The sequence below is a fragment of the Tribolium madens genome, unplaced genomic scaffold, assembly GCF_015345945.1.
Source record: "Tribolium madens isolate multiple individuals breed KSU strain unplaced genomic scaffold, Tmad_KSU_1.1 Scaffold_91;HRSCAF=231;Tcas5.2_LG7, whole genome shotgun sequence".
Classification (NCBI taxonomy): domain Eukaryota; kingdom Metazoa; phylum Arthropoda; class Insecta; order Coleoptera; family Tenebrionidae; genus Tribolium; species Tribolium madens.
In genome coordinates, this window is record NW_025401063.1 from 3,359,033 (window position 1) to 3,383,458 (window position 24,426).

Below are 24,426 nucleotides of genomic sequence, written 5' to 3' on the forward strand. Positions count from 1 at the left end.
CAGAGCTGAAGAAAACCGGCGAACAAAAACAGGCTCTTTTGCATCGCATGCAGAAAAAACTCCTGTTAGTGAGTCGGGAAAGAGACAGTTATCGATTGCAGCTCGATTCGTACGAAAAAGACTTAACAATGTCTATCGCCCCATCGTCGAATGCCAATTCGAGTCAGCTGCAAACTCAACGAGAGAGAATCGTTGCGTTGGAGAGAATTATAGAGAGCTACAAAGAGCTAAATGCAAAATTGGAGTCGGATTTGCAAAATAGTAATCCGGCTTTATATTCCGGTACGTTKATTGTTTGGTATTGASTGATGTTTGAAATATTTTTTTTTGTAGACAGTCCCAGTGGTAAAGCTGAGCAAATGGGGAAATTACAGGAAGAAAACGACCAACTCAAGATGGAAAATGAGATGTTGAAGCAGCGTCGAGATCAGCTTGAAATCCAATTGGAAAATTACCTTGTCGGCAATGACACTCTTCAAGGGGGCCAAGTTTATCATTTGGCGAATAATCCTCTAGCGGAGTGTTTGGCGGAAAGGGAGAAATTGGTCGAGAAACTGGAGTTGGAGGTGAATTTTCCCTTCTAGCCCAGTCAAATTAGACAAAAATAGGGAGATTGGTGAAAAAAAAATATTTTTATTTTTATTCTTGGGTAGACATATATCAAAAGTCCCCGAAGGTGGGGGGCTAGCTCGAGGAGGGGGAGGGGGCTAAAGGTGTCTTTTTTGTTTTTTTGCTTATATCCCGGAAACTATTACTCCTAACGGTTTTCGCTTGCTTATCAAAATTAAAGCCTACAAAATTTCCTACAAAAATGGTCCTTTGCATTTTTGTTGTAGGACTAACTGTAAGCGAGTTATAGAGCTGACAAAAAAACGTCATTTAAAAAATGTGCTTTATCCGCATTTAGAACAGAATTAATCTTGTGATTCGAATAAACTGAAAGCAAATTGAATTTATTGGGTGCAACACTTCATTAGAGAGTCTCTAAAGTCTTCCGAGTCGTCCTCATATGCTGCATCTTCGTCTTCAACTTAAACATTGAAAACCGAATTACAGTCTTGTTCAGTACAATATTAATAAATAGATGATTTAATATCGATGATTTGAATAAAGCTTACAGTAAAATGAATGTATTGGATATAACAGTTTATTAGAGGGTGCCACGAGGGTCTATCAAGTCTTCCGAGTCATCCTTATATGCTGAACTAGCATTTGTCTGCGATTTTGTCCGCGTGTATTTCTGATATAAAATGGGAAAAAGCCCGTTCACAAAACCCTTCCATAGGCTTAGGTACTCTATAAAGCTAGATAATTATCTATGTTATGTATAGGATTCAGTTATAGTAGTCTCGTTCTTCGCATGGGCTATGTTTATGGATAAATATTAAATGTTGATTTTCATAAAGTGTCGTCTCAGTGCACTTCTGCACTCTCAAAATTCGAAATTTCATGTTTCTAAATTTGTTTTTAAGCGTTTAAACTCTATTTTATTTCATTAAAATTAGAAAAGTGTACTTCTACACTCTCTAAGGATCATATTTTCTAAATTTAATGTTTTTATATCCCTTTAAATGTACACCGTTTTATTCCCTTAAAAACTAATTTTTGAAAAATCTGATTTTAGTGCCCCTTTACACCTCTTAAAGAATTTTATGTTTATATCTTTGTTTAAACATTTACACCCCATTTAACTCCCTTACAGATTGATTCTCTCTTTCATCCAAAATTTTTATTTATATCTCCGTTTAAATGTTTACACCCGAGTCACCTTTCAGACAGACCAGCTTAGTTGGAGACATATAAATACTTACCATATACTAATGAAATGTGTTTCAAAGGATTTTAAATGCAATTTTATGTAGACTCCAAACTTTTGAAGCCTACGGTTAGTCCTACGACAAAAATGAATAGGACCATTTTTGTAGGAAATTTTGATGCAAAAATAGACTTCTACAGAAAATTCTGCATAAATTACATAAACGATGAGTTTGTATTTATAGACCCTCGTGATCCCCCTTCCTTTAATGAAGTATTGGACCTAGTAAATTCAATTTACTCTCAGTTTTTTTTTTTTTAATTACAAGACTGATTCTGTTTTAAATGCAGATAAAGCACATTTTTTTAATGATGTTTCTTTTCTGTCTTATAACTCGCTTACGGTTAGTCCTACAACAAAAATACAAAGGACCATTTTTGTAGGAAATTTAAGCTTTAATTTTGCTACGAAGATAAAAATTTATAGGAGTGATAATTTCCGAGATATAAGCAAAAAACCAAAAAAGACACCTTTAACCCCCTCCTTCTCGAGCTCGCCCCCCACCTTCGGGGACTTTTGATATTGTCTACCCAAGTATAAAGAAAGCGTTTAAAAAAAATCCAACTCTAGGGTTTTTTTTCCACCGATTTGTCTAATTTGACTGGGCTATTCGGAATTATACGTTAATTTACAATATTACAGATTGAGAAGCTGAAAAGGAAGATAAAAGACATGGCCGAAGGAATCGAAGCCAGTAAGCTTAGCGAATCAGTGTGTCCACAAGAGGTTCAATCTTTAAAAGAACAAATCAAAACGCACGATGCGCAAACACAACGACTTAAAGAGTATTTTAAAACGTCGTTTCAAGAATTTCGCAATGTTATTTATATGTTGCTCGGTTATAAAATTGATAGGACACAAACGTCGTTGTATAAATTGACAAATATGTATGCTGAACGTTCCGAGGATCAGCTATGCTTCCAATTAAACAGCGAGGGCAATTTGAATTTGTTAGAAAACGAGTTTAGCTCAAGTCTTGAGCAAATGGTCAACTTGCATTTACACCACCAAAAGTCCATTCCGGTGTTTTTGAGCGCCCTCACGATAGATTTGTTCAATAACAGCACGATGGCGACTAAAACTTACGAAATTGAATAATTTAATTTCTTAATTTGACAGTTTTCGCTTAGGTAATAAAAACTCTAAAGGACAGAGTTGTTCATTGAAACCTTGCATGTCTCAAAGGTGTAGTAATAAAATAGTGGTTAAACAAGCACGACTTTATTCAAAAAATAATTTATTAACAAGTGTTTTCACGAATTAGGCACGAAAACAAATTGTAAAGATCACAATAAGAGAAAAACTTTTTGGTGTATCACAATGAGCACCAAAAATCGTAGCCTTACCTACTGATAAAATATAAATAAAAATAAATAAATTTGCCTAAAATTTGTGCTTATCACTGGAACAAGTTGAAAATGTCAACAATTGGCTAAAAACCTAATTAACTAAAATTTAATTAAACCAGTTAACCAAATATCGTGTTCAGCTGTTGAGTGCATCGAATAAACGTGGCCCGTTTGGGCAGCTCCTTCAATTTGGCCGCCCCGGTGTAGGTGCAGGCGCTTCGCAGCCCCCCTAATATGTCCAAAACGGTCGGTTCGACGTCCCCCCGATAAGGCACCTCGACGGTCTTCCCCTCCGACGTCCTGTACTCAGCTACGCCCCCTGTAACCCCAAAATCGTACACTAAGGGGCAAATTCACAACTACAACGGTTTAGGTTTAAATTAAGTGTTCCCCCGATACAATCACCGGAAAAAATGAAACGAATCCAACCCTTGAGGGGGCTAAACCGCGGACTTTTTGTAGGAAATTTAATTCTCTACAACTTTCTTTCTTACATTTCTTTTTGTATCTTTAATCTTATTCGCAGAATTTTGAAAAATTTGAGACGGAGGACAAATTTAAAATTTTTAATATTTGTTTCCCATGTTTCTCGTGAAAAAATTAGTAGGCAGTTTTTCCAGCCTATTAAGAACGTAAAGCTCAACATTTCTGCGTATTTTTCCAAGTAATTAGTAAACTGATTGAATTAAAATTAATTTAAAAGGATTTGGTATAACGCTAGAAGCGCCCTCATTTTTACTCTGTGTAAGTACTATACAGATGTCCCAAAAGTAAACCGCCATACGTCAACCACTGATAGAAAATGTCATTTTGAAAAAAAATAATAATTTTTTTCTTCATTCTTCATTCGTTAAAGAATTAAAAAAATTGCGAAATAATTGCGTTTCTAACTGAAAAACTACTAAAAATTGCAAAATTAATGTAATTTTCAACTTAATATGTTGATTTTTCAGTGCGTTTTAGCTAAATCTTGCAAAAAACCTTAGATTGTAGTATAAAAACGTGCTTATTTTTGCCTTATTTTGCTCAAATGAGTTAAATCGAGTGAAACAAACAAAATAACGTTAATTTCAATTGTTTTTGAGATTTTTAAGCGTGTTTGGACAAGATTTTGCAAATTAAATGAGCCTCTGGTTCAAAAACGAAGAAAGTCAAGCGAAACAAGCTAACAATATTATCAATTTCGATTTAGTTTTGTAATTTTTTTGTTTGCTTCAACGAAATTTTTAGAATTTTCTTTGTTTTCATTTCAAAAAGGTGTTTAAACACTTGAAAAACGCCGTTTTGGGTCGAATTGTTAAATTTTTGGATCGTTTTTAACGAAATTTTGCGATATAATCTTGCTTCTAGCTGAAAAAGTATTCGAAAAAGACAAAAAAAATAATTGGCATTTTCGATCCTGTGGTAAAATCTTGTAAAAAAACAAACTATTTTTAACCAATTTGGTGGTTTTTCGACTTTGTTGAAAAATCTTGACGAAATAATCAAGTTTCTGGTTGAAAACGTGGAAAATGCTCGAAAGACAATTTTTTTCATTTCCAAAAAATCACCAGATATTAGAATTTTTACAAAAGTTTTCATCAAATCACCAGACTAACATGAAAATCGCCAGATCTGGTGAAATTTCACCACACCTGGCAACACTGTTGAGAACACGGAATTTTGGATCATTCGATTGACATAAAAGTGTAAAACGGGCAAAAAAAAGTCGAAATTAATAATTAATCATTCGTCTGTTTTCTTATCATTCAGTTCGTGATAAAAATGTAAATAGTAGTTTTTTACTAGTTTGTAAAAAAACAAATTTTTTTTTATATAAAATAGCAACGATTATTGTCCCAGGGGGCAACGGCTCCCACTGCCACCCCCCACCCTGTGGGCGCCTATGAAAATACCGTTTACTTCATAAATTTTTTTGAAACTGTTTTTACAAGTCGTGATAAATTAAAAACGAACACATTTTTTGCTTAGCTTCAAGTCTGTTATTATCTTGTTATTATATTATGTACACAGTTGTTTCATAAATGTCAAAGTTCTTAATTTATTACGACCAAGTTGTATAAAATTCATTGATACTCTTTGCTAAACTGTAACTATTTAAAGAATGAAGATAGAGAAYAAATTAGTAAAACTTTTTTTCTCAGAATGATATTTTTTATCTCTGGTTGATTACTTTTGGGATACCCCCTGTATTTTTGCGAGCGATTTTGTAACATACCGGCGTGTTTTTGCATCGCTGTCTCCGAGGACATCCCATAGAATAATTTGAACTTTTTTCCATTGCGCTCGATGACTTCGCCTTCGCATTGGTCGTGACCAGAGAACATGCCCCCGGCCATGACGAAGTCAGCCCCAGCCCCGAACGCCTTGGCGACGTCGCCGGCGCACGTGCAGCCCCCGTCGGAAATGATGTGTCCCCCCAGGCCGTGGGCGGCGTCCGCGCACTCCAAAACCGCCGACAGTTGGGGGTAACCCACCCCGGTTTTGAGACGGGTGGTGCACATGGAGCCCGGGCCGATGCCCACTTTGATCAAATCGGCGCCCGAGAGGATGAGCTCCTCCACCATCTCGCCGGTGACGACGTTCCCAGCCTAGGAAAAAATAATTTATCCTTGATCTAAAGGTCATTGAATCGTATCTCGTGCCAAATTCGAGACGAAAATTATCTTGAGGTTACTTACGATAATCGTGTGGTTTGGAAACGCCGCCCGGACCTTCCGGACGTACTCTACAAAGTGTTGCGAATAYCCGTTGGCGACGTCTAGACAAATGAAAGAYATCCCTGGAATTGAGTTCAAAATTTGGCCCAATTTTTCAAAGTCGACGTCAGTCATTCCGGAGCTTGCAGCAACGTGAGGAAGACTTTTGGGGTTTTCATTTGCGAATTTTTTCCATTGTTCAACACTGTAGTACTTGTGAATGCAAGTGAAAAGTCCATGCTGCAATCAAACGATTAATTTTTAAGTGAGTAATTGAGTCGAGTGGTACTTTAGACAAGGCCTGGGCCATMTCAAAGGTCCCCACGGTGTCCATGTTCGAGGCCATGACGGGGACCCCATTGTAGGTCTGTTTCGAATTCCTGAACGTGATTTCTCGGAACAAATTGACCTGAAAACAGTGCCAAAAATAGCTTTAGAGGCCACAGTCAATTATGACGAAAATAGCTCAATGAAACTTTATTAGGACTTTTATAGCCCCACTTAACGATTTAATCAAATAAACTATCGACGAAACAAACAACTATCGATAAAACTGGCCTCACCCCTGACCCCAAACCAGCCAAGAGATACGAAAAATCCTTAACTATGAGAAGCCACAGCCCTCATAAAGCCCCACAACCAAAAAAATTCACACGTTCCATTTAAAAATGACCAAAAAAGACAAAATCGATACTTACATCACTGCGACTCTTCAAAGTCGATCTTTTCGGACGTAACATCACATCTTTGAAATCCAACTTGATTTCATAATTTATATTAGGCATTTTTTGTTAATTTCAATGACAACCACTATTTAACCACCTCGAGGATCCAACAAAAATAACTTTCAGCTGACTTTGGMTACGTCACTTTGACAAGTGATTTGAATGACAGCGCCGTATGGAAGTGGCCAACGCTACGAAACGTCTCGACCCCAATTACGTTTCAATTAGCAAAATTAGCACAAAAAGTGGGTTCATTAGCACGCAAAAATGCACACGTGCTAAAATAAATTGTCACACAAGCGTTATTTACACGACTGGACGTAAAATTAGTACTTATCGAAGTCACGTGACTGACGTAACCCAACCACTAATTTGTTTAAATTACGAAACTGAGTGAACAATAAATTATTTATTTGATCGTTGATGTACACAACATCTTAAAACTTATTTCAACACATCGATATTACAGCCTTGCCAGTTTTTTGGTACCAAAATCGCGGGAATAATTCTTTCGCCCCGTTTCACCGCCACTGGCACTTGATTTCCTTCCGAATGTTGAAAAACTCTCAAAAATTGCAAAATTAATGTAATTTTCTATTTAATATGTTGATTTTTCAGTCGTTTTAGCGAAATCTTGCGAAAAAACTTAGATTGTAGTACTAAAACGTGCTTATTTTTGTCTTATTTTGCAAACAAAATAACATCAATTTCAATTGTTTTTGGGATTTTTAAGCGTGTTTGGACAAGATTTTGCAAATTAAATGAGCCTCTGGTTCAAAAACAAAGTACCTAAGTCAAGCGAAACAAGCTAAAAATAATATCAATTTCGATTTAGTTTTGTAATTTTTTTTTGTCTGCTTCAACGAAATTTTTAAAATTTTCTTTGTTGTTATGTCAAAAAAACTTCAAAACGAAGTTTTTGGTCGAATTTGTTAAATTTTTGGATTGTTTTTAACGAAATGTTGGCCTATAATCGTGTTTCTAACTGAAAAAGTGTTCGAAAGACAAAAATTAATTCGCATTTTCGATCCTGTAGTAAAATCTTGTAAAAAAAAACAAACAGAAATATTTTAAACCAATTGGTTTTTTGAAAAATACTTGAAATAATCAAGTTTCTGGTTGAAAACGTGGAAAATGCTCGAAAAACAATTTTTTTCATTTCCAAAAAATCATCAGATATTAGAATTTTTACAAAAGTTTTCACCAAATCAACAGACTAACATGAAAATCACCAGATCTGGTGAAAGTTCACCACACCTGGCAACACTGTTGAGGACACGGAATTTTGGACCATTGTTTAACCAATTTGTTTAAATTGAAACCGAGTGAACAATAAATTATTTATTTGATCGTTGATGTACACAACATCTTAAAACTTATTTCAACACATCGATATTACAGCCTAGGAGTCCTTTGCCTTGCCACTTTTTTGGTACCAAAACCGCGGGAATAATTCTTTCGCCCCGTTTCACCTTCACTGGCACTTGATTTCCTTCCGAATGTTGAACAACTGTTGCAACATCTGAGAGATTCTTAAAATTGCTCGCGTTAATTGACCCAAACTCTACGATAAAGTCATTCGCGTGTAAACCCTAAAATTACCAGTTTTTTCTTTTTGTTACTCCACTCTTCAATTTACCGCAATTTCGGCCGGCGAATTGGGAGACACCATCGTGACTTTCGCAAAYGGGGCTTCATGTGTGACACTGTTGTGGTCGCTTCTCATTTCAATATCTTGCACACCAATTGACTGGTTACTGCTAGAACTGGAATAATAGCCCTGGAGGCCGTTCTCAATTTGTTTCATTATGTTTTTGTGGTCGTTTTGCAAACCTAAAAGTCAGTTTTTGAACAAGAAAACGCCAGTTTTTGTTTTACAAATAATGCGCTGTCTTGCGTGTCGCACTTGGTAAACGTCGATGGAATTGATGGGGAAGTCTTCGGAGTCGACCAAAGGGTCACTCATGCCCACCCCATTCTAAAATCAGAGCAGGACTTGACAAAAAGCAAAATTTTTGTCTCCCTACCATGGTTAGGATTTCCGTCAACTGTTTAATTTCGTCTTCTATTTTGTCTTTCTGCCTCATGAGGTTCAAGACGTGCTCTCTGATTTCTTGAGACATTTTTTATCCACTTATGATGACAAACAAATTTGTGGCTGTAAACAAATGTCAAAAAATGTCAAAATTTTTGACTTTTGACGGAAGTTGGAAGTGTCTCACATTACGCCAATTAACATAAACTAAAAACTACTTATTTATTTAATTGTTTTTATTTTTAATTAAAGAGGTACTTTAATTGGTTGTTATGAATCATTTGAAAATACTGATCGGTAAATATGTTGCTCAATAGCAACTCATTGAAATTATAGATGTCGCCATAGTAGTAATTTATGGTGGCCATGTGGATACATAATTTTTTGAATTGAATATTACGATTTTTTGCTTATTTTTGTCAACAATCGAGAAGATGGGGGAGCAGAAGAAGCCCCAGTTTGTGGATTTGGTTCGGACGATCAGTGACGGTGAGGAGATTGAGGATTTTTCAGAAGAATCCGATGCCGAAGTTGAGGTTAGATTTTCGTTTTTCTTTTCCACTATCAAAACTAATATTTTTGAACAGTTCCAGCCCACGAAACAGAAAAATAAACGAAAAGTGGACTTCGATACTGACTTCCAGTTTGTGAGTTCAGTCGAAGAGTACAATAAAGATTCGTGGAACGATTTAACAAAATACGTGAAACGGAAAGCAAAAACAAAAACTGACGATAAAATCAAGAAAGTGCTTCAAGCCGTGGAGGCCCCCCACGACGACTCCGACGTCTCTCTTTCCGACAGCGAGTTAAAACACGACAAAATCAAGGAAAAAGAAAAGAAGCGGAAGAAYGTCGAGGAATTTTTCGAGAGCGTTGATTTGGACACTGACCACGCCAGTTTCTACCAAATGAATTTATCCCGTCCTTTGCTTAAAGCCATCGGCGAGATGAAATTCGTCCACCCGACCCCAATTCAGGCCTCCACAATTCCCGTGGCGCTGCTGGGGCGCGACATTTGCGGTTGCGCTGCCACAGGCACCGGCAAAACCGCCGCCTACATGCTGCCGACCCTCGAGCGACTCTTGTACCGGCCGGCGGGGGGCACCCCTGTGACGCGCGTGCTGGTGTTGGTCCCCACCCGCGAACTGGGGGTGCAGGTGTACCAAGTCACTAGACAGTTGTCGCAGTTCACGGATATCCAGATCGGCTTGGCCGTGGGCGGTTTGGACTTGAAGGCCCAAGAGACCATCTTGCGCAAAAACCCCGATGTTGTGATCGCGACCCCCGGCCGCCTCATCGACCACCTCAAAGGCACCCCCACGTTCGGCTTGGACTCGATCGAAGTCCTGATTTTGGACGAGGCCGACCGCATGCTGGACGAGTACTTCGCCGAGCAGATGAAGGAAATCATCAAACAGTGTTCGAGGACGCGCCAAACGATGCTTTTCTCGGCCACGATGACCGAGGAGGTGGAGAGTTTGGCGGCGGTTAGTTTGGTTAAACCGGTTCGGTTATTCGTTGATAGTAACCGGGAGGTGGCGTTCGGGCTCCGCCAGGAGTTCCTTCGGATCCGGAAAGACCGCGAGGGGGACCGCGAGGCCATCCTCGCGGCGCTTGTGTGTCGCACATTCCGCGAGCATTGCATGGTTTTCGTCCAAACCAAGAGACAGGCCCATCGATTGCACATTTTGCTGGGGCTGTTGGGGCTCAAAGTCGGGGAATTGCACGGGAATTTGACCCAGCCGCAGCGTCTAGACGCCTTGCAGAAGTTCAAGGACAAACAGGTCGATATTCTAGTGGCCACTGACGTGGCCGCCCGAGGGTTGGATATACAGGGTGTTCAAACTGTGATCAACTTTGTGATGCCGGTCACCGTCGAGCATTACATTCACAGGGTGGGGCGCACGGCGCGAGCGGGGCGCGCGGGGGTCTCGGTGAGTCTAGCTGGGGAACAAGAACGGAAAATTGTCAAAGATGTGGTGAAAAAAGCGAAAAATCCCGTCAAAAGTCGGGTGATCCCCCCGGATATTCTAGAGAAATACAAGAACAAATTGGAGAAACTTGAGCCTCAAATCGCGCTGATTTTGCAAGAGGAGTATGAGGAGAGACAGTTGGCAAAAGTGGAAAATCAGGTGAATAAGGCCGAGAGATTGCTCAAGGGGGAGAAAAATCCGGCGAGGCCTTGGTTCCAAACGAAGAAACAAAGAGGGGAGGAGAAAGAACGACTCAGTTTGAAGAATACCCCGAAAAAGACTGACAAAGGCAAGAAGAAGAATAAAAAAGGGGCGAAAGAGACCCCCGAAGAACGTGTCCAAAGTGAAGTGGACAAAGTTGCTCTGCTTCAAGCCAAATTAGCGAAAAAGAAGCAAAAATTGAAGAAGATTAACGCCGTTGTGGAGAGCGAAGTGGGTCGAAAAGGTGGCGTTAAACGGAAGAAGACGAACTTTGGCGATGATCTGTGGAACACGAAAAATGCGAAAAAGTTGCGACACGAAGCGAAGAAAGGGAAACAAAAAGGGAAAGTGTTCGGAAGGCCGCAACAGAAGAAACGACGTTGAACTGTGGAATAAAAGGCTTTGTATTGTTGAAATATTTATTTTAAACTGGAATTATAAAATAAGAACGAAAATAAAAAAATAATAAAGGAAGGTGGTGTTGTGTGTGTGTGCAAAATAAAAACGAATAGGATATAAATATTAAGATATTTCTATTTAACAATGCATAGTTTATAATCATCAACCTTTCCACAAATCTACAATTAAGAACATTACAAGTCATTGTATTTTACGTAAAGAAACAAGAAACATATCCTACAAGGCTTTGTGGTATAAATAATAATTAAAAAATCAATAATAATAAAAGAAAAACAGATACAACTAAGCTAAAAGTAAACAATATGTCAACAACTTTACAATAATCATACAATGTACATACAATCGTGAGATATTTGATGTTTTTCTACGTAAAATGCAAACAATAGTAAAGAATAGTATGTATTATGTATTATATATGCGTTAGCTCGTATGGAAAATACCACATTATATTACATTTATATAAACGGGTGTGACTTTGTGACACTGCTTTCTCTCTTTTTTCCTCTCTTCTATTTACAATAATTGATCCTAGCTATTTACAATATTATAGTGGGTATATCACAATCTGTACAGTAACGGTGACATGGCTGTGGCTGCTGTTTTATTTTTTTTTATTTTTCAAAATATAGGTGTTCAAGGCTGGGGCTGCAGTATGGGCACTGTTACGTATGGGGGCCTATTGAGAGGCTCTGTTTCTAGTAATTGGAGACCGTCGGATGGACGGCCACTCTGATACTGTCACTTTACCTCTTTCTTGCGTTTGCTGTCGCCCTCCGACACTGCAACAAAAATTAAAATTAGCAAAAAATTTCTAATCAAAGACACAACACTTACCAGCACTCCTGGTCTTCCTCCTCAGTGCTTCTGAATCCACCCCGACTTTATCCCCTTTACTCCTCGTATTCGGCGCCGGAATCGCTGTCCTAACCGACCTTCTCGTCGTCACTGCAACCCCCTTGACCCCATTCCCACTTTTGGCTTTTTTTCCCCCCACACTATTCGCCGTCGCCGTCTTTCTGACTTTTTCTATCAACGGCTCATCACTATCCGAACTCTCATCTTGCGACTTTCCCGTCTTTTTAACATTATTCGCTTTCGTCGCTTCGACACCAATGCACGCCTTGATCAATTCGACCGCATTTTCAGAGCATTTCCTCGTCTTTTTGCTTCGCGCATCCTCTATACTATTGTTGGAACTGTCCGATTCGTGTCGTTTCCTTTTCGCGGCAGGCGTCGCGACGCGATTCGATTTGATCGCCGCCGAAACCGGCGAATTCAATTCGGGACTGCTCAACTTCGAGAGGGCTCTTGTTCGGACCGAACGCGTCGCCGGACTCGGCGAACTCGGCGTTTGATTATCCGGAATCTCAATAAGGAGCTGTTCGAGGAGACTTTTCGTTTTGTGGATATTAGAACATGAATTGCTGTCTTCGTCAGACATTGTTGGACTCTCGGATCCGCGCCCTTTATCCGGATTCGAATAAGTATAGAGAGGCGGCGTTACTCGGACCGGAAGCGGCTCCAAATCATCTTCTTTCGTCTTTGTCTTGACCGGAACCTAAAACAAACTATAAGTACTGATTTTTGATTGTGACCGGAAACGTACCAGACTGACTTCCGCCGGCTGGAGTGGTTCTTTCACCGCAAGAGGACTCGTCGGGTTGACCGATGACAGACTGACAGCCCCCTGTTTGAGACTATCTTGCAGTGCCGACGTCAATTCACAACATTGGCCCAACTGTTTCGGTTGGTTCTCGTTCATGTCTTCAACGCCGTTCAAACCTTCCATTTTTGCCAATTGGGCTTCAATGTCGAGCATGTGAGGCATGTCAGGCACTTGTGTTTTTGATTTGATTGGTTCGGGAATGTCGGCGTGTGGACTTTGGCTGGCCTGATTCGGCGATTTCTCGCTTAAAGCGTCCATACTTTCGATGCCACTGTCTTCACCTTGGGCGCCCGAATTCGGCGAACGGCCCGCCTGTTTGTCGCCCAAATCGCCCTGTTTGCGATCAGGAGTGTTGCACTTGTCCGGCTCGGGGGATTTCTCCTTCAAGGGGGGCGGTTCCGACTCCACCTTTATAATCTAAACCAGAAAAAATGTTAATACAGGGTGTTTCACATAACTTTACGAGGCTTTCGCCTAATGTACGCACCCAAATATACAAAAGTCACAGAACACTGGATACAAAAAATACAAATTTAATTATTTAATTTTTGGAAACCCATGACAGTAGTTGGCAAACTAAACACTGTTTCATTAATAGTCATAAACTGCAGTTTTTCAGAAACAATTATCATTTARTCTATCAAGAGACGGCATGAATATGATTGTAGTTCATRTATCTTAATCATTAACTAACTAAAAACGTAATTTTTTAAAGGGTGAACAAACTAGAGAAGATTATTCAATTTTTCAAAATTTGCAATCGAGTTCGTATCGGAATATGTATTATCGATTGCATCTTACAGGCGCAGGCCTCGTAAAATTACGTGAAACACCCTGTATTGTTAATAATCCTAACCTCAATCTTCCCTAAAATTATTTTCTCAAATAAATGTGTACCCTATATAGCAAAAAAATAATTACAATTAACAACGTAATTATCATAAGGGTGACAAACAATAATTTTTGACATTATTGATGTGATTAAATTTGTTTGAAATGACATTAATGACGAATCGGCCTTTAAATTAAAGATGCATTTAGACTTCTACAACCCACTTCATGTACATTAATATGAAAAATAGAATAGTTTGAAGTAAAAAACGCCAAAAATCTTTTCTTTTTTTAATGATCTAATGAAATAATTTTTCAAATAAGCTAACGAAAATTATTAAATCTAAAATATTTTTTTTTAATTTTTCAATTAGGACGCCAATTTATGTTCTTATCAGTGTTCTTGAACCAATTCTATTTCGAATTTGATCTCAGCCAAATTTTAATTAATTCTTGTTACGTTAATCATTTTTTTTTCTTTTTTATCGCAACTTTTTTGTTAACTGAAATCACGTGCTTGTGATTTCTAAACGTAATTAATCGCATGTTTAGAATACAGTAGAGTTTAGTAATTATTGCAAAAAATTAATTGTACAAAAATGCTCGTTATCAAAATAACATTTTCTTAAAGATTTTTGTTACCGTTCCTAATTACCTTAAAAAGCCCAACTTCAATCCTTTTTGATCGCGCTGTAGAATAACAAAGTGTTGATAGAATCATAATTATTCATCATAAAAAAAAACTTTTTTTTGGGAGTCTAGAGAAATATTCCAAAATTACTATACAAACCGCATATCCTTAAAAGCTTATCAAAAATGGTATGAATACGTAAAAACCAATACAGGGTGTTATTCAACTTTTTGCGTTTGCACACCCTGTAAAGTGAGTGCTTGATGTGCAAGCTATTCCGAGTTTTTGTTTTACAATTTTTTCGGAAAATATTCGTAGCCGACTATGATTTTTGATGTAGGTTTTTTTATACCAGGTGAATAAAAAGTATGGAACCAAACGTTTTTTGCTTAAACTTTTTATTTTTTGGAAAAACTAATTAAGAATGATGAAGTATTTTAAAAATGTGATATTTTAGAAAGAATAATTTTTTTTTGTTTTAGAATTCTACAATTTTTTTTATTTTTTTAAATAGCAACGCACTATAAAACCATTTTTCCCATGAAGGTTGTGATATAAGAATTACAACTGTCTACTTTATTATTTAATTTTTTCAAATCTTTTTACATAAGTTGCAATTTATTTAACGATCACATTTTTTATATCACTTTAACTTATATTTTCTGGAAACAAATGATTTAAAAAAAACCGCTTGGTTCCATACTTTATATTCACCCTGTATAACAAAAAGTTGAATAATTTCGAAACGGAAAAAGATAGACCTAAAATAGTTTACACAAAGTACCATAATTTTTTTACGTAGAAACTAAGAATATACAGATGCGCCAGAACTCGCGCCCCAGAGAAAATTTTCCAGTAATCTAAGATACCAGGAACATACAAAATTCTGTCAAAAAATTTTGACATTTATTTTTTGGCATTTGACATTTTTTTATATCTATTTAATGATAATTTTTGCCAATAAAAGCCACAAATAACATTGAACAGAGTTACAATTTAGGATACAGTTTCTTTGTTTCCTCTTTTAATAGCCTATAGCAAAAAAACTTTGAAAATCATTTTTAAATAGAGTCAAAGTGCAAACTTTAAACCCTCATAACTTTGAAATTTTTATAGATAATTTTTTTTTTAACATTTTTTCCATGCTCCTGGTATCTTACCTTATATGACATTTTTCTCTGGGGCGAGAGTTTTGGCGCACCCTGTATAGGTGATATTTAAAAAGTATAACTTTGGTTCACCACTTTGTGTACAACACCTTGCATATAACAAGAATATTTTTAACTCTAAGTAGATCTCGCGGATGTTCAAAACGGCATGTCAATATATCAAATAACAAAAAAGTTATGGACCGATTACACAACCCTGGGTCAGCCTGTATGTAGTTTTTTTTATCCAGTTTTTGTAATAATAAATAATAAACGTATTTTTATATTTAAAACAAGCATTATAAGCTGAATTCCATTGTATTTAAATTAATTCATTAACGTTAATAACAATCAATTCAAGTAAAAAATAATTTAATTTGACTGTGGTAACCTTTTTAAAGTTTTTTTTTAATACAATTAACATTACATTTCAAAATTTTAAGCTTCGATGAACGTAGTCAAACCGGATTTTCTCATTTATAAATTTTTTCATAACAAGCAAAATATTTCGACAATATTTTTAATTTTATTAAAACGAAAACAAGTAACGTTTAAAAACGTCATTTTGTACGCCAAAACTAAAAAAAAAATAAAAAGCTTTCTAATCGGAAACCTTCCTTATCAGTAAAAACAAACAAATCAACCTGTTCTCCCAACCCACTCGATTTTTCCATTTATCGCACGTGACAAATCTTCCAATCGATCCTCACCTGATCAGCCTTTTCGTTTTTCTTATTCTCCGCAACGATTTCATGTACATTTTCTGTCCGATGCGGTGGCCTGGGAATCCCCTTTTCCGTTCCTTCCATCATACTCTGCTTAAACTTCGCCCCCATATCGATCTCACCCGTCGGCAACGCCACCTGTTTCGTAAACTTTTCACCCAAACTCTTACTAAAACTCTTTGTCCTGACTACATCTTTGCTCTTGAACATCTCRTTGACTTTGCTCTTGTCTTTRCGCGATTTTTGCGGTAGACTCGCAATTGTTCCGATATTGGTTGAGCCCAAAATCGGCGGTTCTGATTCGAGACCCGGTTCGGACTGACTCAACCGCCGCTTCTTCTCCACGGAAGTAATTCCATTACTATCGACAAATTTGAGATTGGCGCGAGTCAATTCCGAGTCGCTTCCTCTTCGCTCCTTCTGTTTCTCTTTGTAATTGTTATGAATGACGAGTTTGGAGATAAGATCCGAATCGTGGATATGATTCGACTTGAATTTCTTCTTCTTGTCGTCGGTCTCTTCATTTATTGCACTATGTGGATCGGTGATTTTCTTCACCTGGTTTTTACGCATTTTCGCCTTGTCCGAATTGAGTTTCTTCTTCTTGTTGGTGATGAAAGCGTGATGACGGCCACGTAACGAGATGTGTAAAGGGGGCACTCGGAGTTCTTCGCCCGGTGATGAAGCTACGACGGACGTGGACGCCTTCTTTGGCTGTTGAATGAAACTAACGTCGACTTTATACGCCGAATTAATCGGTTCGGATTTTTCCAATTTGAGTCGAAGTTTGATTTTCTCCGTCGGTTTTAGATTCGGAGAGTCGCGGCCTCGATCTCGGGCCGTTTTCGATTTGATTCGCGAATGTTTGCCACTGTCACTATGCGAGGAACGCGTTTCACTGTCACTTTGATCCGTCGTGTCCGGTCGAATCGTCGAATTGGTGTCTTCGTCGGAAAGGGCAGCCGGAGATGGTAGTCCGGTGAAGACGTCCCCCAGGTCCTCGGTGTCGCTCTCACCGCTCGATTGTGGCTCCAACTCCCCCGTTAGAGGATTGATGAGAAAGTTCCGTTTGTCATCCGAATGGGTTAACTCCTCTGGGATTTCCGGCGGACTCCGGGCGAGATCGCGTTCCAGAGTCGGCAGTAGATGTTCCAAATCGTCGGCTTTCAAGTCGGTAAGCGAGGGAGTTAAGTCCATGAATGGCGATGTTTGTACTACAGAGTCCCATTGGCGGTTGACCGCCACCGAGTAGGGAGGCGGCGGAGGCAGATGAGTCGTCGCCGTGTTATTGGGATACGGTGGTAGAGTAATTGTACTGTTCGGTTTACTATTTTGCCTAATGGAAGTATTTGATAAGGCGCTTGGTGATGACGTGTTTGCCTGAGGTTTGGTGTTCTTCTGCACTGGCACCGTCCTATTGGCCACAATAGTTCGAGGCAAGTTCGGCTTTTGCACAAACGAATTCACCGTCCTGTTAGCTTTCACTGCACTTGTCACTGGAGTATCTGTCGTTTTCGGAGACGTTGCTCCATCATTCTGTAGCAGATTCACAAGAAGGGGGCTGGAGATAGTCACTGCGGGGTGTTTTCCAGGATAGGGGGGCGGTGGAGTGACGTAATTCCCTTGACTGTGGATCGCCTGATTCATGCTGGTGAAGGGAAACGGTCCCCCGTAGCCCTTCGTGGTCGGAGGCGTGCTGCTAACCGTCGCTGCCACACTGACGGGCACTTTGGGTACCACACTGTCGGCGGGACACACCACGTTGGGTGATTTGAACTGCACCTTTTCTGGTTCGGCGGCGGGCGCCAAGAATCGGGATAGGGGACCTTCAACTTGACTGCTGCCGCTGCTGCCATCTGAAATCAATGCTGTTATAACCTCAAAAGTGGAGGAGAACGTGGGGGTACCTTGAGCGGTTTGGAGCCGGATTTCTTGGGGCTCCGCGTTGACGGAGTTGGCGATGCGCAAGGAGATGACTTGATCGCCCTCCACTTGCACACTGAGGATCCCCAGATTCCGGAGCTGGGCCGAGCCCTCGCTGGCCAGCTTCCTGAGACGTAACGCTGCTTCCCGAGGAATAGACAGCGTTACACGCACTGAATTCCAGGGCTCCAGCTTGTGTACTTTGACGACGTCTCCCAGAATACCGTTCAGTTTGCCGACGACAGAGTTGAAGCGATTTGCGAAGTCAGGGTCTGATAGATTGCCTTCGCATGTGACTATTGTCGTTAAATCGCAGCCATCACTGTCTGCTGCCATCTAAAATCGGCAAAGTTACACTCAGAGGCCCCATCTCTTCGCCGACTTACCCTTGGTGGGAGTCACATTCCGATTATCGAAGTTTTTACATCAACCTAAAACCCAAATAAGCCCCATGAGAAAAGCCCGCAAAAAGCGGCGTAAATCAAGCAGCCACCGTTTTCAAAAATTATCGAAATAAAAGATGGATATGGTCGCAGCCATCTTGTGTGCTGGACGGGGGAGTGTTATTACATGTGTTCGAACGGAAAATCCGGCCCGGAAGAGGGCCAAACGGGGCTGCGACCCCCACGAGTCGCCCCCAAACGCTCATGTGCGGAGTTGGGGGCGCCAACGTGGGGGTTTTCGGGACGGAAATTGATTTGCTTACGGGCACACAATATTACATACCCGATTCTCTGTGACATACTTTTGACACTCAAAAAGCCAATCCAGCCGGAAAGTTCTCCTCTGCACTTGTACTAGTATACTTTAGGATCACTAATTTGCAAGAAGGCTTTTAAAAACTTCATAAAAACACTCATAATCCTTAAAGAAATTATTAAACGCTTTCAACAATAACAACTCGACGCCATTCGAGATGCGCTCACTAGATGCGCACATTGCCAAAATCGAACAACCGTGGAATATTTTGACAGATGACAACGGAAAGTTTCACCAAAAATATCAATTTTCGCCCAAATTAACAGAAACAACGCAAACTTTACGACACTTTTATTTTCAAATAAACAAAATTTAACCTACAATCTCATTTCAGATCTAACTGTTCACTGCCAACCCTCTAATGGTCAGGCTCGCAAGAGTCAAACAATCCCTTGTTCCTGATCCTGTTGAACTCCTTGTTAATATCGTAATTCCTGCAAAATAATCGATAAAACCACTCATTACGTTCAAGCTCTCAAATACTTGTAAAACTCGGCGTAGACTTGTTTACGATGGTCATTAACGAATATTTTTTGAGCGACGGCAGCCGTAATGCACATTCCAATCGCCACAATCAAGTTTCTTTTTATCTGATTGTGCAAAAGACCGCGCAATTGGGGCTTTGCAGCTTTGCTGACGCTGTCGGACATCGTACCTAAAAAATATCACATTAGCATGACTATTACATAATATCGATTACCCAACGTCAAAAAACTGCAACATTTTAAACCTAAACCATATCAAAGCTTGATAAATTCAATAAAAACACAGACCAATCAATTTCAGTACCTTAATTGTTGTTAATTTCTTTTTAAAAGGACAATTTCACTTGCTGGGCAGCAAACTGTCAATCAACTGACGGATAAATTCACAAAGATTTCTGTTTTACCGGTAGATACAACGGAAGCGCGGAAGCTTTTTTGTGTAATTGATTAAAAAATATAAATATCTTTTAAATTCATCATTTTCGATACGTCTCGTCTTTTATTTTTGAAAATAATTTTTTAATAAGTGATTATTTATTACTGATCGGCATAATTACCGGAAGCAGATGTCAACCGGAAGTGGCGGTATTAGTCAAAGTAACTGAATTTCACTTTTTTAGTGATAAGAGTGATAAGATTAAACATTAAAAAAAAATCAGCGGTTTTATTAAATATTTGTTCTCTTTTTATTCCGGGTATTATATTCCTGAATTTGGCGCCAAATTCGCCGACAAAGAACAGCTGTAATGATAACATGATGTAAATAACTATAAATAAATAAAGATTACGTTTTACCTTCGTACATCGTGTTCTAAAACCTTGTTTTAGTATTGTAAAAATTTAATGATTTTAAAATAAAAAAAATAATTTTGTACAAACAGCTAACTTCACTACTGTTACTGTTTAACACTTGTCAAATTCAATGTCAGTGTTTATCTCAAGACAATAACATGTTAAGTAAGAAAATGTAGAAAACAGTGGAGAACACTTGATAAGATAACGGAGATTTCTCAGAGGACCCCTCCAACTGTGATTTTATTAGATGTCAGTGTCTCAGTTGGCAGCAAAAAAGCCAAAGCAAGTACCCCTTCAACTCGCTTATTCTGATCAAATTGTTTGAATATTCCCCAGAATGGCCGAAGAAATCAAGCATTTGCCCATGATCGTCCCTTTGCCGCTCCCCGAGGAGCAGCTCAAAGAAATAGTGGAGAAATCCAAAGACTGGGCTTTGATGCATGGGGCTGCCATGCGGTCCAAAACGCAGTTCTCCGAGGACGCCCTCTTCTTCGCCCCCTTCGTCCTGATCCCGTCGGCCTTCCCCCGCAAGGAGTTCGCCAAAGCGCTCGAAATCCAGTTGATTTTGAACGAGTTGATGCACAAGGTGGCCCACGACCGGCGCTTCCTCACCGAGAGCCTCAAGGAGACGATCAAAGTGGACGAGTTCACGGGGAACCTCTTCAGGATCTACGAGACGGTGCTCGGCGAGGGGCTCACACAGGTGATACATTAATTTGGATAGATTTTGGCTTGAGCACAAGGCCCCACTGTTGTATATTAGCCGATTAGTTTGGGTATGGTTCGGTCAGATTTGATGTTGGAGGGATCATGTAAAAATCACGCGCCATCCTCCACGCCGTACTGCTGCTGGAAGCAGGTCGAGTTCAACACTATTGCTTCAGGTTTCGGCTGGCTGGGGCCGTCTTCAGGGGCGATCCAGAGGTAAAGGCGAGAGGCCTCTGTGTGGTGCGCGCTTGCGTTTTCGGGGCAAATGAATGCAATAATGAAGGTCGAGCGTGTTTGATTTTTTTTTTCTTTTTTTCTCTCCCCCCTGTAGATATTGTATATAGTTGCGGCGTGTGAAAGTCATGTCTTGCATTTCTGGATTTGATTTCAGCGAACCACTTTGGGACTGCTACGATCTGATTACATGGTGAATGCCTCGTCGACTGACAAAATTAAACAAGTCGAAATAAATACGATTGCCTCGAGCTTCGGAGGCATCGGCACAAACATTACGGTATTCCATAGGTACGATTTTTATTGTATCAGTAGTGCATACACCTTTTTTTGTTTATTAATCGATTATATAACATTTTTCTTTAATTCATTGTACACGTGTTGCATGCGAGCATTCTACTAACATCTAATTTTATTTTATGCACTAATTTCTTATGCAAATATCCTTCATTATTTCATTCATTTTAAGTTTTCAATGTTGCTCAGTTTCGTTAAAAAAGGGTCACTATTGCAAAAACTGGACGAAAAACCGAATCTGCTTTTGTTTTGAAATATTATTGTACTTAAATTGCGTCAATTGTTTATCACTTTTTTTGTTATTTCGAAAGTCAAGTACATGTCTTTTCAATTACTTTTTGAAAGTTAAGGAAAAAACACTTACTGAGACTATTACATAAGTCAAGATGTCTATCGACACATTGTTTTTCAGGACGAATGATTAGATTAGATAAGACCAATGACCGGATTTATGCAATTGTTTTATAGTTTAATGATTCTTGCATTTGTTTTGATACGATTGCTCATTTTTTTAGAAACTTGTTTATCTGCTAAGACTTATTCATGAATTAATGAAATTAATAATGGTATTAATAATTAATAAGGCTCGGATTATATGCACGAAAAATTCGTAAAATATGCGCATATACATATTTCACAAAAATATTCACAAGATATTAAAAAATATGCTCCAATATATGCCAAATATGCATCAATATGCAAAACTTTTAACAATAAAAAATTAAAGTTGAGATAAATTTTTATTTTCGAGTACACTAAACTTTGCATTTTTGGTTTCTTGAACTGCACGAAACGAAAGAGAATAAATAAATTGGTTTTGCCTCAGACAAGCCATTTTAATCGCCTAGTAATTAAGCCTTTTTAAGAAATTTGTACTTTTCATTTTTCTCATGAAGGTCATGATCTAAAGGATTACAACTATCTACTTTATATAAAATTATTTTTTTTTATATAAATAGCAATTTTGCCAACAAAAATCGAACAACTCGAAAACAAAGCAAAATTTTGTTCTTAATTTTTTTTTATATTACTTTAATTTATGTTAATTATAATTTTTTTGAAAACAAATGATTTAAAAAAAAAACGCTTGTTTTGATACCTTATAACACGAATTTAAAAGGGAAACACTCAGCAGGATACTAATTTTTTTGAATCAGGCTTACGAATTACCGGTTGTTTTCTCTTTAAAATATTTTGTAATCGGATCATTTTTCTTAAACTATACAATTTTTTACTTGAACTGAAATTTTTAATCGGAAATTTGTGATTTGAAGAAAATATGCACAAATATGCAATATTTCCTAAAATATGCACGAAGTTGCCAAAATATGCAAAATATGCATTTTTTATTTGGCTTATTTTAATCAAAAAACATTAAATATGCATAGAAAACTTACAATTTTGTTGATATACCTCTTAATAACAAATATGCATTTTGCATATAATCCGAGCCTTAATAATTAATAATTAATTAATAAAATTCCTTCAAACTTGGAGGCTAGATAGCCGATTGAAGACAAGTTTTAAGTAAAAAATCTGGTGTGAACATCACACGAATTTCCTTATCCTACTTATTTGGAAAACATCCTTACGACAATAATTTAGTGTTGTAAATCCGAGTAGCAAACTTAACGTTTGAGTTAGTGCCACCTGCCGGATTACACGCGAAATAGATAATAGTTGTCGCGGGTTCGAGTCTGGGGTGCAATTTTTTTTAGTTTGGTACCCATTATTATTTCTATTTTATCACATTTTACTGTTAATTAAGGTATATTTCATGATTCTAATAATTTTTATCCCCATGAATTTATTGTATCAACGGTGCGACCGATTTTTACCAATTAAATTCAATCACTTCACTAATTGCTTGGAAAAAATGCAAAAATGTTGAGTTTTAGATTCTTAATACGCTGTGAAAACTGCCAACTAATTTTTTGACGAGAAACATGAGAAAAAAATATTTAAAATTTGTGCTCTGTCTCATATTATTCAAAATGTTGCGAATACGGTTAAAGATACAAAAAAGATGTAAGAAAGAAAGTTGTAGAGAATTAAATTTCCTACAAAGTCTGCGATATTATATCTCTACCTTTGAGGGTTTAGACTCCAAAGACGTTCATTTATTGCTTCTAAAACTTAGAAAATGGAACTATAGAGGACATTTTATTTGCATATTAGTTGATGTGGTCAAATCCTTTGGATTAGCGCATTTGCACCGTAGAGCAATTGTGCTGTAGAGCCTTCGTAGAGTATTAGTAGAGGTCAGGAAATCGTAGAAGGATATCGATAGGCGGAGCCAATGCATATTCAGTGTAGTGGGGAAACTTGAGCAGTGGCGTAACACAGATTCATTCTGTGGTAAAAAGGGATTCCAGAGTTGCATTTTTTCACGTCCGTTAATAAAAATCATGAACTCTCCACTTCAAAAACAGCTTTTTATTTTATAACACTCGATATTAAATGTACAATTAACTAATATAATCCATTTCATTGAAATTAGCATATCAGTAGGCCGTGATTGTGTAATTCGCGCTTTAAATGTGAAAAAAGAGTTACATATTAAGGAACTAAATTTGTCACTAAAAAAAGTGAGGTTAAGACAGTTAAAATTTTATTTTTAAAGAACCCTGTTTTAGAGGTTTCCAGAGAGAGTTTTTTTCTTAAAAAGTTTAACACTCTGTTTCATCCCTTTGTAGGTGTAGTTTTAACCAAAAACATACACTATTTGCTTTCGAGAAAATAATTTAGCTTTATTAAATTGGTATATTTGATTCCATTAATCTACAACACGAGCAAAAAAAAATTATTATGTCACTTACCATGTAGGTAAGTAATTAAAGAAAATCAAAAACCACATTTGCTGTTATACCAGAGACATGCGCATGGCTACAAACTTAAATATGAAATTTCATAGCCAACCATTATGCCAATTTCAATGAAATCTACTATACAAGGAACTACACTAAGAACTAAAATGCAAAATTAATGCGTTTTAATTTATGACAA

General features: G+C 38.0%; 7 protein-coding genes across 9 annotated transcripts in view; 3 read left to right on the forward strand and 4 right to left on the reverse strand.

The window, feature by feature from the left end:
- The window catches only part of LOC123011742 (mitotic spindle assembly checkpoint protein MAD1-like), a 9,377-nt gene extending 6,186 nt beyond the window's left edge, over positions 1-3,191 (forward strand). Inside the window, exons 5-7 of the mRNA XM_044409335.1 lie at positions 6-282; positions 334-566; positions 2,459-3,191. Coding sequence (XP_044265270.1) covers positions 6-282; positions 334-566; positions 2,459-2,914 — 966 coding nt within the window. The 3' untranslated portion in view covers positions 2,915-3,191. The remainder of the gene's footprint in view (positions 1-5; positions 283-333; positions 567-2,458) is intronic.
- On the reverse strand, positions 3,022-7,285 carry LOC123012230 (GMP reductase 1-like). The gene is made up of 5 exons (XM_044410117.1): positions 6,563-7,285; positions 6,154-6,273; positions 5,847-6,104; positions 5,384-5,756; positions 3,022-3,484 (listed from the first exon to the last, which is right to left on the reverse strand). Exons 1-5 carry the CDS (start codon positions 6,647-6,649, stop codon positions 3,285-3,287), a joined length of 1,038 nt encoding a protein of 345 aa, XP_044266052.1. The 5' UTR covers positions 6,650-7,285; the 3' UTR covers positions 3,022-3,284.
- A 630-nt stretch (positions 7,286-7,915) lies between these two features.
- LOC123010473 (26S proteasome non-ATPase regulatory subunit 9) lies at positions 7,916-8,795 on the reverse strand. Its single transcript, XM_044407386.1, has 4 exons — positions 8,617-8,795; positions 8,468-8,567; positions 8,229-8,422; positions 7,916-8,181 (listed from the first exon to the last, which is right to left on the reverse strand). The coding sequence occupies exons 1-4, from the start codon at positions 8,710-8,712 to the stop codon at positions 7,966-7,968; spliced, it is 606 nt and encodes a 201-aa protein (XP_044263321.1). The 5' UTR covers positions 8,713-8,795; the 3' UTR covers positions 7,916-7,965.
- A 50-nt stretch (positions 8,796-8,845) lies between these two features.
- On the forward strand, positions 8,846-11,392 carry LOC123010472 (probable ATP-dependent RNA helicase DDX27). Its single transcript, XM_044407385.1, has 2 exons — positions 8,846-9,160; positions 9,212-11,392. The coding sequence occupies exons 1-2, from the start codon at positions 9,059-9,061 to the stop codon at positions 11,180-11,182; spliced, it is 2,073 nt and encodes a 690-aa protein (XP_044263320.1). The 5' UTR covers positions 8,846-9,058; the 3' UTR covers positions 11,183-11,392.
- On the reverse strand, positions 11,313-19,074 carry LOC123010471. Its single transcript, XM_044407384.1, has 7 exons — positions 18,869-19,074; positions 18,529-18,573; positions 18,127-18,478; positions 16,205-18,075; positions 12,825-13,301; positions 12,053-12,776; positions 11,313-11,997 (listed from the first exon to the last, which is right to left on the reverse strand). Exons 3-7 carry the CDS (start codon positions 18,476-18,478, stop codon positions 11,957-11,959), a joined length of 3,465 nt encoding a protein of 1,154 aa, XP_044263319.1. The 5' UTR covers positions 18,529-18,573; positions 18,869-19,074; the 3' UTR covers positions 11,313-11,956.
- Positions 19,075-19,177: 103 nt separating this feature from the next.
- On the reverse strand, positions 19,178-19,848 carry LOC123010801 (cytochrome c oxidase subunit 6C-1-like). Its single transcript, XM_044407929.1, has 3 exons — positions 19,691-19,848; positions 19,385-19,556; positions 19,178-19,335 (listed from the first exon to the last, which is right to left on the reverse strand). Exons 2-3 carry the CDS (start codon positions 19,549-19,551, stop codon positions 19,260-19,262), a joined length of 243 nt encoding a protein of 80 aa, XP_044263864.1. The 5' UTR covers positions 19,552-19,556; positions 19,691-19,848; the 3' UTR covers positions 19,178-19,259.
- A 409-nt stretch (positions 19,849-20,257) lies between these two features.
- LOC123010800 (glutathione synthetase-like) overlaps positions 20,258-24,426 on the forward strand; it is a 12,786-nt gene continuing 8,617 nt past the window's right edge. The window contains exons 1-3 of one of the 3 annotated variants that reach the window (XM_044407928.1): positions 20,258-20,430; positions 20,518-20,884; positions 20,945-21,105. In XM_044407928.1, the coding sequence (XP_044263863.1) occupies positions 20,519-20,884; positions 20,945-21,105 (527 nt within the window). In that variant the 5' untranslated portion in view covers positions 20,258-20,430; position 20,518. Of the gene's footprint in view, positions 20,464-20,517; positions 20,885-20,944; positions 21,106-21,280; positions 21,415-24,426 lie in introns of all 3 variants that reach the window. The other 2 variants (XM_044407926.1, XM_044407927.1) reach the window with 2 other exon arrangements.

Excerpts from the sequence above, each read along its gene's own strand:
- LOC123010801 (XM_044407929.1), bottom strand. The coding sequence starts at position 19,551 with ATGTCCGACAGCGTCAGCAAAGCTGCAAAGCCCCAATTGCGCGGTCTT. Across the intron at positions 19,336-19,384 it reads GTCTACGCCGAGTTTTACAA|GAATTACGATATTAACAAGG; the intron begins GTATTTGAGAGC and ends ATTATTTTGCAG.